The 17,702-nt window shown below is 55.1% G+C and overlaps 1 protein-coding gene across 1 annotated transcript in view; it reads left to right on the forward strand.

Moving 5' to 3' along the window:
* RPTOR (regulatory associated protein of MTOR complex 1) overlaps positions 1-17,702 on the forward strand; it is a 332,995-nt gene that overhangs the window by 126,958 nt on the left and 188,335 nt on the right. Inside the window, exon 4 of the mRNA XM_047093910.1 lies at positions 10,800-10,958. Within this exon, the coding sequence (XP_046949866.1) occupies positions 10,800-10,958 (159 nt within the window). The remainder of the gene's footprint in view (positions 1-10,799; positions 10,959-17,702) is intronic.

Genomic DNA, 17,702 nt, shown 5'->3' on the forward strand with positions numbered 1-17,702 from the left:
TCTCTGTGTCTCAGCTCCCTGTCTGTAAAGCGGGGGTGCTCCTGATGCCTGGCTGGCGTGGTGCTCGTGCGGGTGGGCGAGCGGGCGTAAGTGAGGGCTCGGGACGGTAGCTGGCGCGTCCTCTGCCCTCCTCTCCTCACTGGCTGTGTTTTCCAGGCGCCCCGCCGCGCGTTTGCTCACGTCGTCCTCACAGCCTGTGAAGCGGGCAGGGGCAGGACCGTTCTAGTTATTTCAGGAGGGAGTGGAGGTTCGGGGTAGTTCCCAGACAGTCCCGGGTGGAATGCTGATAAATAGGTCACCGATGCGTGGCTGGATCCCAGGTCTTCCGTCTCGGGGACCCTAACTCTGGTAGAGGGGTGGGCCTCTCCAGTGGGCACAGCAGAGCCTCCCCTCGGCAGCTCCCGTCTGGCATCGGGCGGTGAGGGCTGGGAGCCCCAACAGAGACTGTGCCCAAGGGGTGAGGAACCCCTAGCAGAGCTGACCCCCGGGGTGCAGAGGGAAGAGGAGCGGGAGACCCCCCAGAGAGGCCTCGCTGACACTCGGTTTGCTTGCAGCCTGTCCAGAGGTGCGATGTGGGGTTCATGGCGAGCAGCCCACGTCGGCCCCCCGAAAGTGACCCGGATCTTACGTCTGGGGCGGGTGGTACAGACCTGCGTCTCGTGCCAGTGAGCCTCCTTGGAGACGGCCCTGCCCTTGGCCAGTCGGGGTGGGGCTTGTGGGGCGGGACACCTGAAAATGTGCCTGTCGGCTACTGAGCTGACCCCTGAGGTAGGCGGGGCCAACTGCTGGCACAGGACGTGCTGGGGCTTTGACCGTGCGCCGTGAGTGGAGGGGAGAGTCTGTGAAAAAGCAAAAATACATCTTAGAGGTAACCCGTTGCTTAGTAGAAGGGAGCCCTGGATTGTCGGACCAAAGTCCAGTCAGCTCTCTGGGCAGGTGCAGGGCAGCGAGGCCTGAAGCTGAATGGCCTTTTACCCGAGCGATGTCCCCTACAGGTGGAGATGCCCATTACTGTTGGCCATTCGCAGAGCCAGGTCGCCCTGAGAGGTCATTTACAATGACACAGAGGGGGCGACCTTATGCGTTCCATTTCCATTAGCGAAAATTCCAGAATAATATGAAAGGGTACTAGAAATTGCCGGAAGGTGGTCAGTGACTTCTGTGTCTCTAGACTTCTTCTGAAGTTTGCTCCTTCGGCTTCTGAAAACAAGTGACCTCGGTTGTGCCTGCAGGTGACCAGAACTCAGCTTGCACAGGTGCAACTCGAGGGCGTGAAGGACCAGGCGTGGCCGCTGCCTGAGCGGCCGGGCCGGTTTGGGACGCCTCCGCCTTCCGCCCTGCCATGGGCTGTGGCTGCTTGTGTGGTTTTGGGGGTTGGTTGGTTTGTTCGTGAGGCAGTTTTAATTTGTCTGAGATCCGTCTTTCCGTGGCAAGTTTGCAAGGACACCAGTTCCGTGTTAGATGCAGACCACAGCCGTGTGTGTGTGTGGTGCTGGGAGCCAGCGCTGCGTCCGCCATCAGCCTGAGCCCTTGGTGGGGGGGGGGGGCGGTGAGTCCTTTGGGTCAGCAGAGATTCTCAAGGAGGGTTATTGACTGAAACATCGCTTCCCACCTCCTGCTTATACTTCAGCTACTCAGGTGCTCCATTTAAAGTCATAAGAGAAGTAGTAGCTGGTTTTTGTTTTTGTTTTTTAAATTTAGGGATTGGGAGCCAAGCCCAGTGTCACAATACCATCAAGAAAAAATGAGACAGATAGCATCTTACTAGGAGATAACGGAAACACTGAAAGAGGAAAGAAAATGTGCAAATCGAGCGGGAGATTGAATTTGTACTGCATGGATTGGCTCCGAGGTCCATGTTGGGATGAGCGAAGTTCCGTCGGGATAATGCGGTTGTGCTGTGGTTAATTTCAGGTAAACGATAGGTCAGTAAAGTCAGCATTGCTCAGACACCCGTGAATTCGTGCACTGCAGTTTCCCTGTGTGACTGTTGTGTGTCCAGAGACGGGGACTTGGGGAACTTCACAGGGTCCTGTCCTCGCCAGCTTGGTGTCGGAAGGCGAGGCGTACCACGTCGTTCTCACAGAGAAGGGAGAGGTGGCCCCTGTGGGCCGAGAGCTGCAAGGAGCCTCAGGAGGAGGCAAGAGCTTGCTCAGGCCCGGCCAGGGCGGCGAAGGGGCCCAGCGCAGCCGGACCCGTGGAGGACCAGTGGGGGCAGGTGGCTGACAGAGCTGTGCTCCGTGCCCGGGCGTGGCGGTGCTCCCGTGGGGGCAGTGCAGTGGGCCCCACCCCAAGGATCCGCTTTTAGGACGCGAGTGGCCTGATGGTGTGCTTGGGAAGGAAAGTTCTGCCAGACTGGAAGGACGTGGAGAGAGGCTGGCCAGGAGGCCTGAGGACAGTCGGGGGCCTTTGACCCCCAGTGAAGCAGAGGCAGGACAGCCATGTGTGAGGGACATGCCCCGGGCACACTGAGCCAAGCCTGGGGAGCCCCGGACGAAGGGGGTGTGAGGGGGAGAGCGGAGGGAGGGACGGGATCGAGGTGCGTGGTCTCAGTGACTCAGAACCAGCTGACGCCAGCGATTCAGGGGGGGAGCCCGGGGGCGTGGGCCCGCGAGGAGCAAAGCACGGGATTCTTCCATCGTAGGTTTGTGCTGCACCCACGGGGAGCTTGTGGTGTGAGACGAAGGAGGCTGAGTTACAGCCACGCCCAGGGTTGGAGGGAGGAGGCTGGGGAGGAGAGCCACGGAACGCAGGGTGGATGGAGATTGACCCTTGGGGGAGTGAGGAGCCTCGTCGGACGCTGGGGACCTGGCTGGCGACGGGAGCCTCAGAGCACTTGGCCACGAAGGCCTCATGACTCTACAGGACGGTCTAAGTACAGCAGCGATGCGTCGGAATGGCTTGAAGAGGAGAGGTCATCCGTGCCGAGGTCATGACCACGTGTGCACTCCTGCCCCTGCGGACGCCGTGCCGTTCCTCACGCTGGTCCTGCAGCCAAGGCGGAGGAGTGGGATCGCCCAGTCAGCCGTCCGCCCCACTCCTGCCCCGCTGCCATCTAGTTTCCTGCGTTTGCTCTTGTCTGCTTTGTCTTTGCCTTAGGGAGGCCCCCCTGCAGCCTGCAGTCAGGTGTCTGTCTCGGTGCCCCGCTGCTCCTCTGTCCTCTCATCTCCACGGAGCTGTCCGGACAAGGGAGAGGTCTTTTCGTTACTTTTCATGCCGTTATAAACCTTGGAAGACGTGTACATTTGCCAGTGACAAAGTAGATCTTCTCTCCTTCTGTCTCTGCTCGCGGACAGCACTCCTGGCTTCTCACACCAGACAGACGGCGTGGCTCTCGGGAGGGTCACCTGTCCACCCAGGAGTGCCTGCTTATAGAAAGTGCCAGCCGCGTCTCGCCGTGCTGCATTAGCTGGGCGCGTCCGCGGGCGCTCACATTGCCCCCAGCGTCCGCCCTGAGCTTGTTTGGGGCGGCAGGCCAGCCTGCGAAGGCGGGACATCATCTGCCACGGGGCCTGGGTTCTGTGGCGCAGGCACCGGCTTCACCGCCGTCCTCCGTCCCAGCAGAACCGGAGGTTTTGAAATCCTAAGCAAATGGGATAGATACTCCAGTACTCCAATAGAACGCTCTTTTGGGAGAAGCTCGCTGGGCTTTGCAAACTCTAGCAGTGAGTCTTTGTCATTTGTTCATACACAAACGTTTATTAAGTGCCAACTACGTGCCAGGTATGGTACTTCCCCAGGGTGGCCGTAGTGACCAGGGAAGTGCTGGTCCCTGCCTTCATAGGACTTTTACCAATCGGGGCAGGAAGAAGGTGGAGGGAGGGCAGACAGAGGGGTAAGAAGCAGGTGGAGTCAAGGGTCATACATGCTGTGGTCAGGGACCTACGTGTGCTATGGGAGCGTTTGGCACGGGGAACCTAACCCGTTTCTGGGAGTACCTGAGAGTGAGTTCTCGAGAATTCACATTTAACTTGATGTTTGAAGAAGGAAGAGGAAATGCCCAGGCAAGACTTGGAATTGGGGGTCGAGGAAAAGTAGGAAGAGGGTCCGGACCAGGGCTGGGAGGTGGGTAAGAACATAAGACTTGAAAGATACTTCCTTGTGCCCGGAGCGTAGACTCTCAGAGGCTCTGCAGACGAGGTTTTGCAGGGACTGAAGGGCCGTTCTGAAGAGTTTTTGGGGTCCGTGGGAAGCCATCAAAGGGTTTTCAGCAAGTGAGACATACCGAGTTTTGAGGAATGGATTTGGATCGAGCCAAACGAGCCTGGCAGGTTCCTCAGGAAGTTGTCGTAACGTAAGAAATCGATGACGGTGACGGTTGTGGCTGACGGTGGTGTTGTTGGCGGCGGCATTGAGGACGGTGGTGATGATACTGGGGGTGGTTAGGCTGAGGGTGAGGGTGGCGGTGACCGTGATTGTGGTGACCGTACGTGCGGTGGCTTGGCTTAGGTCGTGTTAGTGCGAATGGAAGGGGCTGTAGCAGCAAGTGCTTTTTGAGAGGCAGGAGCACAAAGTCCCTGCACTGCCAGGGCCTGGAGCCTTCCATGTGGGGCTACCGCCTAGGACAGCTGTCCTGTGAGCAGACCTGACCTTCCCCCTGCCCAGCATTTCCCGGAAGTCCGTGCTTCCTACTTGGAAAGGGGCGGAGGGTGAGACATTTTCAAGACCCCAGACCAGGGACGAAACCGGCCCAAATTCTAACATTATGTTCGCTCACCCCTTCCTTCTCTGCTGCCGAGGAAGGATGGGAGAGCGGAAACAACATCGCTGATACCCTCACGCCTGGCCTGGCGAGGCCGCGTGGTCTCTGCTCGACACCCTGGAGAGGACACCTGCTCTCTGCTCGACACCCCGCTGCCCGGGGGCTCCTTGCTGCGGGATCTGTCAGGGGACGGGACCCTCAAGTGCAGCCCCCGACCCCCATGCTCCAGGCACACTGGTGACCCCTGGGGTCTGTCCTTGCGCAAGGAGGAGCCTGACGAGAAGGCGGGCACGCGGCACACGCACCGCTCGGGCCTCCGTAGCACAGGCGGCTGCCTGGTGTCACCGAGGGGCAGGCGGACGGCACGGGGGCGAGGGGTTCGGGGCCACGCTCTCCTTCGTCCAGCCACAGGGCAGCCTTTCTTTCCTCTTCCTCGCCCGCCTCCCACAGAAGTTCCACACACGGGCCTGGCTGCGTCCTGAGGGTTGGACTTGGAGCCAGGATGCCGGCCGCCGCGGGCCGCGTTGCAGGGACTGCGCGTCACCTCGTGTGCGACTCGATGCTTTCTCTGCCGCTCCTGCCCTCAGACCCTGTGGCCGGGATCCAGGCATTGTGGTTTTGCCACCGCGCTATGGCATGGTGACATTTAATTTAGTGCTTCTCATTTCAGAGCCCTTAAAAATACTAATTAATTCGCATAAAACCCCAGGAGGCAGATTATTCATCTCTGTGGTGCCTTTCATGCTCGTCTGTTAATGGTCCTTTTTGTGCCTAGGTGGAAAGCGAGGCTAAATCGTCTGTTTGCGACCCCGCAGGAGAAGACCTTGGTGGAGCCAAGGTCAGCGATAACGAGTCCCTGATTCTGTGGACGTCTCTGAGGAACGTCAGCCGTGGCCTCGTGCGTGGCTTGGGAGAACAGCACTGCCCCGTGGAACTGATCTCGGGAGGGGTGGGTGGTCCTGCCCTGGAGCCGAACCCCGGTTCGGTCGCCGCGTGGGGGAGGGCAGAGTGAGGAAGGCTGCGTGCTGTGGCAGCAGGAGTGACGCGGGGGCTGCAGCGGGAAGCACTTGTCCCGTCCCCTCCGAAGGCGCCCAGTGGCCCGGGGCTGTGAAGCGGGCGCAGGCCCCACAGAGCCGGCAGTCTGCTGCTCCCGGGACCTGCTGTGAGGTCTCCGGGCGTGGCCTGGTCCTGTGTTGGGGTGCCTTGTCTTTGAGCAACTCTTCACCTCTGCGCGTGGGGCTTTCTGTAGCCCGAGGAGCGAGGGAGCCACTGAGGAAGAATTCACAAATTTGGAGGCTCCCCGATACCTGGGGTTTAGTGTGGGCCCTGCCCCTCTGGTTGTCTCTGCCTCGCACGGGCCGGCCGCCTGGCCCAGTGCCGTGCTCTAGCGCCCGCGGCCGCGACTTCAGAAGCCTTTCTGACCCTGCAGCGTGTCCTGTTCTCTTTAAGGGTCGGTGGCTTTGATGCGCGTGAGCAGAGTCAGGCGTCCAGGGTGGCGAGCCGCGCTCCTGAACCAGGGGGCGCACGGCACGTGTGAGCGTGACCTCCGGGGACCCGCCCGCCTGGCCGGGCTGTGGGCACGAGGCATCCCACCCTCTCCCCCTTCTGCCTGCGGCTCCGCGAGGCTCGGCTCTCTGGCGGGACGGTGCTCAGGAAGCCTGTTGGGGGCCCGTCGGGGCTGTGCGTGCGCTGCCGTCGCCGTGCGCCTGTGACAGTTCGAAGTGGGGGCGGAGGTGTCCTCGGTGGGCGTGATGGTCGACAGCGGGGATTACTGTTCCGCGTGTGGTGGCAGGAGGCCTCAGGAGAGAAGTGCCCGTGGGTCGGGGGGATAGACGTACGTGCGGTGAGATTGATTTCCTGTTTTCTTCACATCGTCTGATAAAACCGCCGCAGTCTCGGTCAGTGTCCTCGTAACGTAGCCCGGCAGAAGGGGCGGCGTGAGAGGGGTACGGCGCCCACCACCGCACCCCTGCCCTTGCTCTCCCAGCAGACCCTGTGTTCCCCGGAAGCTCCCCACCACTGGCGCCTGGTCCTCGCTGTGGTCGGAGAGGATGTCTGTCCCCGCGCACAGCCTCCTGCGAATTTGGGAACTCTTCCTTCGGTTCGATCCGACAGCCGTTTTCTCACCCCGCTTGTGGGAATGCTGCTGCTGGGGACAGGGTCCCGTGCATCTAAAGGCAGCGCCCCTGCGGCATGCACGGCCCCGGCCCCCAGGGGGGTGGCTCTGTGCACCCACGACTGGGCTTCCCTCCAGGGCGATGCCCCGTTACTGCTCTCGGTAGCGAATGGAAATGTTTTCAGTCGCCTTGTGCTCACAGGGATAATCAATCGCGAATTCAGATCTCCTTTTAGCGCCCGTTGAAGTTGTTTTGTGACTCAGCCTCCATCTTTACTCTTCCCTACATGAGCCGCCTGAAAGCCTTCCTGGAAATAGGAAAAACACGGCCCGGAGCGGGACTCCGTGAGGTCGGCTGCCGCCCAAGGCCGCTCCCTCCCCTTCAGCCCGCGGGCCCGCCGCCGCTGTGGCTCCTGGAGCTGAAATGGTCGGAGTACCTCTAGCTACTTCTGCCTGTCCGGCCAGGACGCACGGGTATTGAATTTATGAAAAGGCCCAGATCAAAGCGTCTACCAAGACGGGGAGGGGTCTGCTGCCCCGTGTGGTCGTCACAGCAGCCCTCAGTCACTGGGTGGTCCAAACTCGGGGCCACGCTGGTCGCGTCACAGTGACTTGGGTGTTCACCGGGGTCCTGTGCTCCGTTGGGGGTTTCTTCTGGGGGTGGGGATTTGGGGGATTTGAAAGTAGGCTCCACAGATTGACCTCATTCCTACCTGGTCTGTGGTTGTTTTTATCCTGTTCGTTTGCAGACTGAACTTCTAGATAGTTCTGCCTGCAACTCACTTTCCAATGGCACGGCGTGCTTGTGCGGATGTGGTTTTGGGGGATGTGTCCAAGTTATCTCAATAAGATGTTCCCTGTCTGCCCCAGAACTGGATTTCCATTTATTGGTTACCCTCATCTTGTTTTATGGGGCCAACGAAAATTCAGCTGATTAGAGCGTTAGGACCCAGGACCCTGGCTGTGTCTCACTCCGAGCACAAATCCACGGTTCACCGATGACAAATCAGGAACGTTGACGTTTATTATTTTCTTCACTGTTAAACATGCAGATTCCAAATAGCAGAGTAGCAGGAATTAAGGCGAACAGGTAAGCGCCCAAACACGTCTACATATGGACTTCCTAGCAGTTCGCTGGGATTCACTCATGTCATGTCAGCAGCAGGAAGGACTCCCCGTTTTCCTTGTTTCATTACTAACGATAGAGGTCAGTGTCCGTCACATCAGTCCCTAATAACTGAGTGTGCTGTGTGCAGCCGTGGGAGGGACGTAAAGACAGAGCCCCATGCTGCCTGGCCTCACGGTCCCGGTGGGAACCACACGGTCGCACACGGACGTGTAGCAAACGGTGTGTGTGAGCCAGAGAAAGAAGGGCCCCGGCAGGAGTCGTGCGCGAAAGCTGGGCGCTTCCAGAACGCGCGGGCGGGGATGCTGCCCTCTGCGTCCCGAGCCCCTGCTCCCACATGGGCCATCTCCGTGCGGGCCAGCCCTTCAGACCCCCACACGGGGACCCACAGCCTCTGTCAGATTAGTTCACGCTGCCTTGGTGGTGGAAGCGAACTTGGAAACCTCGCGTACGTGTGAGCCCTGTCTCGAGCCTCCTCTGCGACACCCTTACTTTACGGGGAGCATCCTGGCCTGTATAGAGGAGACATGGGAGGGGAAGGCCACGTGGCTGGACCCTGACCTGCGCCTCAGCACAGGGTTCTCAAACTGTCTGCGGAAGGACAGGGGCGCTCCCCTTGGGTTAGTTTGCTTACAGGCGTGGGAAATGTGGACAGCCTGGAAAAACTTGTGTTGCGAATTTCACCATCCCGAAGCCTTCATATTTATGCATCCGCTGATACCTTTGGGACTGCGAGATACGGCCCGTCTCCAAGGGTCTCGTGTGGTTGATTACAGACCACTCCCGTGTGCAACGGGCCGCATGTCCCCACTGGTGTCTTCACCTCGACGCCTCATTTTCCTTTGAAGGATCAGGAAGCCTCTTGTCCTTGGAAGCCACTTGCGGTCCTCAGGCCTTCTAGCTGCTTCCTGTCCCTGCTGCTCTCTCCCCGCTGCTCTTCACACACAACGGGGATGCTTCCCCGGCAGCAGGTGCGCAGAGTGCCGTGCGGGCACGGGTGGCACCGGCCCGGCCCCGGCACTGTGTGTGCTCCGCGTTCTGACTGCTGCTTTCTTCGGGTGACGTCGCTGTTACTTTTTATTTAGCTTTTTAAGTAAAGTTTTAAAAGTTCATCCAAGTAATAAACATACACGTTACTTTTAAAAGTCAGCGCGTAATCCCTACCTAGCAGCAAACCCTTTTAGCTGTGTTTTTCTAGGAGATACGGCCGTCTTTTTATGGGGCATTCTTACGCTGCTCTTTATTGACTTACCAATTTGGGGCATCGTTTTGACGTCCTCGTGTGGCGTTAGAGATTCCATGCACGTCACGTCCCCTCCGTCTTCCGGTGTGGTTCTAGATTTACTCAGTCAGTCTTCACTGGGAATTCGCCACCGAATAGATATGAAGTAGGCCCCTGGGTGAGCCCCGCATGCCCGTCTCCCAGGTTCAGCATCACCACATGGCTTCGTTTCTGCGCTTAGGTCGGCTGAGCATTAGAACTGGTTTTGATGAAATAAAATCAGAAATCCAGGAGATGTGTGTCTGGGTATGACTGTGGGCTTTGTGGGGTAGCCCCCCCACCCTCTGGCCTCCCCATTCCAATCAGACAGATCGTGGAGGGTGTCTGGGGGCGTGGGAGGGCTGGACCCTTCGTTTCTCTGTGTTCCTGGCCCTTCTTGTGTGGTCGTGTCTCCATGAGAATGTCAGTGGCAGTTTCTTGGAAGCAGTGAATAGCCTGTTATATTTATGGGAAACGCATTGGATTTGGCGGTAAACTCAGGGAGAACAGATATACTAAGAATGTTGGTGTCAGGGCGCCCGGCCAGCTCGGTAAGCGTGCCACTCTTGGTCTCGGGGTCATGAGTTCGGTGCCGTGTCGCACGTAGAACTTGCTTAAAAAACGGTAAGAAAAGACTGTTGGTGTATCTACCCAAGTGGGAACATCTTTCCGTGTTTCAAGCCTCCTTCATATTTTCCAGGAGAATTTTTAAAAATTTCCTCATCTTGGGGCGCCTGGGTGGCGCAGTCGGTTAAGCGTCCGACTTCAACCAGGTCACGATCTCGCAGTCCGTGAGTTCGAGCCCCGCATCAGGCTCTGGGCTGATGGCTCGGAGCCTGGAGCCTGTTTCCGATTCTGTGTCTCCCTCTCTCTCTGCCCCTCCCCCGTTCATGCTCTGTCTCTCTCTGTCCCAAAAATAAATAAACGTTGAAAAAAAAAAAAAATTTTTTTTAAAAATTTCCTCATCTGGGTTTTTTTATGTTTCACGTCGTTTACTTCTGTGTGCTCAATCTTCTTTTCTGCTTTAGAAATGGGCGTTCCGTACGTTTACGTCCTGTAACTGTTCACTGTCGTGTGTATAAGGGCTGTTGATGTTTGTAGGTTCATCTTAGGCCCTGCTGATTCGGGGGGGCCCTTGGCCTCGACGGGTGAGGGTCCAGGCAGGAGCAGGTGGGGGCTGAGCCGGGCCGAGGTGGCGAGGGGGAGGGGCCGTCGGGGTCCTTCCTCCGTCTTCCTTTTCTGTCTGCGGTTCTCTTGCTGCCTTATGCTGCAGCCTCCCGCAGAGAGTTCTTCCGGAAGGATTGAATGTTTCTGAGAAATACCTCGCACCCCAGGGGCGGTGCGTTTTGCTCAGCGTGGCCGTGCGGCAGGCCTCTCCATCCTGTGGGACCGTCACGGTGGCTCCCAAGGAGCATCTGTCGGGTGGGGGCACGTGCCCGGCAGCCTCTGAAAGAGCCATCGCCCGCTTTCAGGGGCGGAGAAGCTCGGGCTCGCGTGTGCGGGGTCACGCGCCGCTCAGGGCAGGAATGGGGGGTGCGTCCCGGGTGCTCCCGCGAATCCATGGTGAGTTTCTCGATTTCTTCTCCCGCAACAGGCCCGGTACAAGCAGAGCCTCGACCCGACCGTGGATGAGGTGAAAAAGCTCTGCACGTCTTTACGCCGAAACGCCAAGGAGGAGCGGGTCCTCTTCCACTACAACGGCCACGGGGTGCCCAGGCCCACCGTGAACGGGGAGATCTGGGTCTTCAACAAGGTAGGAGCTCCGTCCGAGGTCCTTGGGAGCCCCGCCCGTGTCTCTCTCTGCCACAGAATGTTTCCGCGTGGGAGCTCGGCCACGGGTCCCGTCCGCCTGTGGCTCCGCTGCTGTCTAGACCCTGCCTCTGCGGACCCGGATGTGGTCGGGCTGGACAGGGCGGCGGGCCCGCCGGGTGGCAGGGACCCGTGGGATCGTCTCCGTGTCAGCGGCGAGGCCTGGGCAGCAGGCTCGAGGTGCCGGCTCTCGTGCCCGCGTGGCGGGGCACCGTCTGGGCCACGCTGTCCGGTGTGGCCCTCGGGTGCGCTCTCCCTACAGGAGGCAGGACTCGCACGGTCGACACGGTTTCTCAGGTCAGGCGGAGTCTTCCTTAGAGAACCCGCGATTTCCTGACGAAACAAAACGGTGCACAGGTTCCAGAGAGCGCCCACCGCGACACCTGTGGACGTGGCCTCTGCTCTGCCCTCCCCAGGGCGGTGCTCCCGCTTCCAGCTCCTCCAAGGCGACACCCCTTCCGCCATCTTCCTGGCCGCGAGCGGCGAGTGTCGCGCCCACCCTGTGGTGGGGCGGCGGCTGCGTCCTCTCGGCTCGTGCGGTGTGAAAGGCAGCGCCTGGAAGGGTGCAGGGTTCGACGCCACGTGGCCACCGCCGGTTCAGAAGACGCGCCTTCAGAGCCCCTGTGCCCTCCTCAAGTGCAGCCTCCCTTGTCCCCGCCAGGATCCCAGTGGATCTCGAGTTTACCGCGACCGCGCTTTCCTTTACGGTGTCCCCGCTCTGGTGTGGCTGTCCAGGCGTGTTGGTTTTGGGTGCGTTCTGGTTGACGAGACTGGGATCCTTCTGTGCCTGCCCCTCTCGCTCTGTGTCATGCTCTGAAGACCGGTCCCTGCTGTCCCTTCCCCCTTCCCCCAGTCCCCTGCCGCTGGCTGTGGGGACGTCCCGGGACCTGCTTGGTGCCTCCTGTGCAGACAAGCTTCTGAGTGGTTCTGTCATCTTCCTGTCGCACACTGCCCAAGTGTCTTCCGTTCCCCACCTTCTTCCCCAGACTGTGGACAGGGTTTGTCCTTTCTGCACGGTGTGGGGGCCAGCGCGGGTCTCCCCGGTGGCCGTGCCCTCAAGCGCCCTCTGCCGTGCGTGCCGGCCGTGGAGGCTTCCTCTGCTCGAAGTGCCGGCTCCTCCATGTTTCACTGGGGTTGCTGCGTCCTCTTCTCACTGATTTGAAGGAATCCCTCGTCTTCTGGACAGCAGCCCTTTATCACTGTTAGGAATTGCGAACGTCCTCCCTGAAGTATGGCTTGGTGTCCCTTAACGGACAGGAGCTCTTTACGTCCGCCCTTGGTGTCCCTTAACGGACAGGAGCTCTTTACGTCCAAGTGGTCAGCTTGGTCAGTCTTTCACTACGGTGCGGACGTCTTGTGTCTTTAAGAAGACTTTCCTCATGCCAAGATTTAAAAAGTATTCTTTTCTTTTTTTAAGTTTTCATTTTTTATTTTGAGAGAGACAGAGTGCAAAATGGGGAGGGGCAGGGTGACAGAGAGAGAGAGAGAGAGAGAGAGAGAGAGAGAATATCCCAAGTAGGCTCTGCAGAGTTCACACAGAACCCAACATGGGGCTCGAACTCACAAAACCGCGACACCATGACCTGAGCCAAAATCAAGAGTTGGTCGCTCACCTGCCCGAGCCCCCAGGCGTCCCCAAAAGTATTATCTGTGTTCTTCCACAAGGGTTGTATTTTCGTCCATTACATTTAGGTCTCTAATCTACCTGAAAGTGATTTTGTACATACTGTTACGTAGGAGTTCATATTCTTTTCCCCCCTCCAGTGGATACCTACCTGTTCCGTTACTATTTAATGCCGTCTTTGAACGAAATCGAGTTTCCATAGTGTGTGGGCGTGTTTCTGAGCTCTGTTCTCCATGGGTCCTGCCTCTGTGCCAGAAAACTATTTTAATGAGCGTAGGTTTCCAGTGATTCCTGGTGTTTGGGAAAGCGAATTCCTCCTCTTTGTTCTTCTTCAGTCGCGTCTTGGCTGTTCTTGGTGCTTTGATCATCCAGGAGACTGTTGAACCAACTTGTAAATCAGTGGATTAATGATGGGGGAGACTCAGCGTTTTTACAATGTTGAGTCTACCAAACTGTGTTCTTTATTAGGTGTCTTTCAGTAGTATTTCACAATTTCATACAAGTTTGCATCATTTGTTAGATATATTCCTAGATTCTCTATATTAAAAAAATTTTTTTTTAATATTTTTATTTATTTTTGAGACAGAGACAGAGCATGAGCAGGGGAGGGGCAGAGAGAGAGGGAGACACAGAATCCAAAGCAGGCTCCAGGCTCTGAGCTGTCCGCACAGAGCCCGACACGGGGCTCAAACTCACGGACTGTGAGATCATGACCCGAGCCAAAGTCGGACGCTCAACCGACTGCCACCCAGGCACCCCGATTCTGTATATTTTTGATGTTACAAATGTTTACTATAAAACCTGTGTTCTGTAAGTTTTTGCCAAGGAGTATGGAAAGGCCGTTGATTTTTGTACGTTACTTTTATGTTTATCAGTTTTGCTCTTCTCTTACTGTTTCTTATAATTTATCTGTACACACTTTTTTGTTTTCTTAGTAGATATTTGGTGGGTATAAAATAACAAATAACAAGAAACTTAGCATCGATTCTGTAGTATCATTTACTACAGACAGCATGTCCACATGCTTCCGACCATCTCAAAACTGTGTTGTTTTTTTTTAATTTTTTTTTTTAACATTTATTTATTTTTGAGACAGAGAGGGACAGAGCATGAACGGGGGAGGGGCAGAGAGAGAGGGAGACACAGAATCGGAAGCAGGCTCCAGGCTCTCAGCCATCAGCCCAGAGCCCGACGCGGGGCTCGAACTCATGGACCGCGGGATCTTGACCTGAGCTGAAGTCGGACGCTTAACCTACTGAGCCACCCAGGCGCCCCTCAAAGCTGTGTTTTAATAAGCAGTGTTTGTTTGTTGGTTTTTTTTGGGATCCAGGATCCAGTCCAGGTTCACACACTGCCTCCGCGGATATAGACCCTTCTTTGCGTTTTTTCCAAGTGTAATTATTTTATTACTGTCTTTTTGTAGTGGGTTACTATAGTTACACATTGGTCTTTTAATAAATTATTATTACTAATAGACTTCAGTTTTTGGAGCAGGTTTAGTTTTATAGAGGAATTGAGAAGGAGACTTTGCCTGCACTCTCCCTGCCTCCCCCGCCCTCAGTTTCCATCGTTAAGGTCTGGCTTTGGTGTGGGACATTTGCCGCAGTTCGTGATCCGGTATTGGTCCAGTGTTATTAACTAGCTTCCAATGCAGCATTGATCCAGTGTCATTCGCTAACGTCCATAGTTCACGTTAGATCACTCTGCGTCGTACGTGCTCTGGGTTTTGCCGGATTCGTCGTGGCACGCACTCACCATTACGGTGCCCTGCAGGGTAGTCTGACTGCCCTAAGAATCCCGTGCTCTACTGTTTGCCCCTCCTGCCTCCCCTTCCCGCCCCGGCAACCACGGCCGTCCACTGTCTCTGTAGGTTTACCTTTTCCAGAGTGACATTTAGTTGGCATCGTACACTGTGTAGCCTTCTAAGATTGGCTGTTTTCAACAAGGAGTGTGTTTCTGTGGCTTGATAGCTCATTTCTCTTTACCACTGAGTAACGCTTCATTATCTGGATGGACCACTATTGAAGGACATCTTGCTCGCTTCTCGTTTTTCTTGGCTGTTGTGAATAATGCTGTTATAAACCTGTGTGTGCGGGTCTTTGCGTAGATGTAAGGTTTATGCTAATTCGAGTAAATACCTAGGAGTGCCATTGCTGGATCAGATGGTCTGTTCGGCTTTCTAAGAAATGGCCAAATTGTCCTCCGGAGGGGCTCCATCAGTTCGCCTTCCCAGCAGCAACGAAAGAGAGTTCCTGTCCCTCCCCATCCCACCTCCAGCGTGTTGTTGCCAGTGGTTGGATGTCGGCCCTTCTCATCAGGTGCTGTCTCATTGCTGTCAATGTGCTATCAGCTGCTAGCTCAGCGGTGCTATCTCGTTGTTGTTTCAACTTGCCTTTGCTTAATGACCTGGTGTGGAGTCTTCCCAGGTGCTTAGGGGCCATCTGTAGCCGTCTTTACCCGTATCTTTGGCCCACTTTTCAACAGGGCTGTTTTCTCAGTCACTTTTTAGAATTCGTGTTGCAGTTTGGATGCAGGTCCTTTATCAGATGTGTGTTTTGTAAAGACTTCCTCCCCCTCTGTGACCGACTCCTGTTTCCATTCACTCAACAGTGCATGTTGTGTTTTCCGTGAACCCAGACCCGTTTTCTCTACAGTGTCCCACATTCTAGTTTAATCTGGCTTTTTTCATAAGTTTATATCACGCTGGATTGAAAGCAAGACCAAACTTTGTGTGTCGTGCAAATAACTAGTCGTAAGAGTGCTGAGGGGGCCAAAGTACTAATCAGGAAACGGATTTTGAGACACGAGTGTTGCCAGAGGTGAAGAGGGACATTTCACAATGACAAATGGTTAGCTCATCAGAAAGACGTAAACTGTCTTGGATATGTATGTGCTTGATAGGAGAGTTCAAAATACATACAGCAAGATTGCCAGGAGCAAAGAGAGGAAGCAACCAACCCATAATTCCGGTTGGGGCTTTGGATAACCGTCTGTCAGTAATTGGTAGGTTAAAACTAAGATTGATGATTAATAGTTTTCTCACAAAGAAAACTCCAGACATAATGTATTTTTTCTGGTGGGGAAGAAATCAGTTACTGATAGAAAAGACTGGAACGGTACTGTCAGTCGCTGTGAATCAGTGAATATAACGCCTGTGCCCAACGGCTGCGCGGTGCACATGTCAGGTGCAGGGGGGTGTCCTCCGAGAATGGCATGTCTCCATGAGGTCTGAAGGACTGAAATCATACAGAATCTATTCTGTGACTACAGAAGCTGGCCTCGTAGCATATCTGGAAAATCCTCAAACATTTGGAAACTGAATGACTCGTGTCAAAAAAAGATAGGACAAAGGAAAGGAAAGGAGAGTCCAAATGGAAGAATAACGAAAATAAGACTTGCCAGAATTTGCGGGATGCGGTTAACGCAGTGCACGCATGGGGACGTATGCCCTTAAATCTTCTTGCAGAAAGGTGTAAAGTTAAAATCTCAGTCTCTCCTTTAAGAGACTAGAAAACGATGAACACACCAAACTCACAGCAAGCAGAAGGAAGGAAGTAACGGCACAAATCAGTAAAATAGAGAACGAGCAGCGGAGAGAGCTAACGTAGCTCACTTTTTTTTTTTTAAACTGACACGTCTCCAGCAAACAGATCAAGAGAACAGAGAGGACACAATCCACACTTAGAAACGAAAGAGCCGACGTCCCCACATATCCTACAGATGTCAAATACACGAGGACATAGTAACATTTTATACCGTTAAACTTAACAAATTGGATGGGACATGCCTTACAAAATGCGACTTGTCAAAAGTGACCCAGGGGCACCTGGGTGGCCAGTCGGTTACTCTTGATTTCAGCTCGGGTGGTGGTGTCGCAGTTGTGAGATGGAACCCCGCGTCAGCTCTGCCCCCACATCTCCGTCTCTCTGTCTCTGCGTCTCCCCCACTCGTGCACGTGCACAGGTACGTGCGTGCTCTCTCTCTCTCTCTCTCTCTCTCAAAAAAACCCTAAAATCCCAGAATGAACTAGAAAGCCTGAATAGCCCTGTATCGATCAAAGAAATCGAATTTGTAGTTGAAATTCTACTTACAGATTGACTCCTGGATGAATGGATATTTTTCTTTTTTTTTTTTTAAACGTTTATTTATTTTTGGGACAGAGAGAGACAGAGCATGAACGGGGGAGGGTCAGAGAGAGAGGGAGACACAGAATCGGAAACAGGCTCCAGGCTCTGAGCCGTCAGCACAGAGCCCGACGCGGGGCTCGAACTCACGGACCGCGAGATCGTGACCTGGCCGAAGTCGGACGCTTAACCGACTGAGCCACCCAGGAGCCCCTGGATGGATATTCTTCTTTCAGTATCGTCTTACTAGCAAAATATTTCCTGATTCGTGAAGTGTAAGGTGTACGGGTGGCGCCAGAACTGAGGAGCGGGTGCCCTGTGTCTGTACCGCGTGCCCGCGCTGCCTACGCTGGGGACTCTGAGGTGCGGGTCGCGGACCCACAGCAGCAGCAGCAGCCGGGTCTTGGAACTTAGGAGAAATGCCGGCGATCGGCCCCACACGCTCCATAAATCTGGTTTTCAAATGGTACAGGGCAGCAGAGAAATCGGTTAAGATTTTATATCTCTTAACACCAAGGGAATCATGTATTTTTTTTTTTTTTTAAACCTTCAAGCTCTTATAAAGAAATAGTCCGAAGTCTTCCAGCGCTTCTGAAGAAACAGAATTTTTACTGACGGTCTTCCTTCAACTATTGCAGACAAACAGAAAGCGCCAGAAATCCTCAGAAAAGACAAGTCAAGTTTACAATGAAATTAACAGCTTTGTTTTTTTCTTTTTTTTTTTCTTTGCTGCTCTCAATATGGATAAAGTAACAAAACAAATGCTACAGGGGACCTGGCACAAATGTTGCTCTTTACAAATTACAAGTGTATGTTTTTGATAATTATGCATTGAAAGGCCTTTGTGGTCCATTTCTCAGCAGGATCAGTAACGAACTGTACGTAAGGCAGAATCAGAATGTCACTGTTTGATGGAGACATGCAGGTTCAAAAACCAGTG

This window comes from Lynx rufus, unplaced genomic scaffold (assembly GCF_022079265.1).
Source record: "Lynx rufus isolate CCGP_SWC_20201006 ecotype Redwood Valley unplaced genomic scaffold, mLynRuf1.p SCAF_37, whole genome shotgun sequence".
NCBI lineage: Eukaryota > Metazoa > Chordata > Mammalia > Carnivora > Felidae > Lynx > Lynx rufus.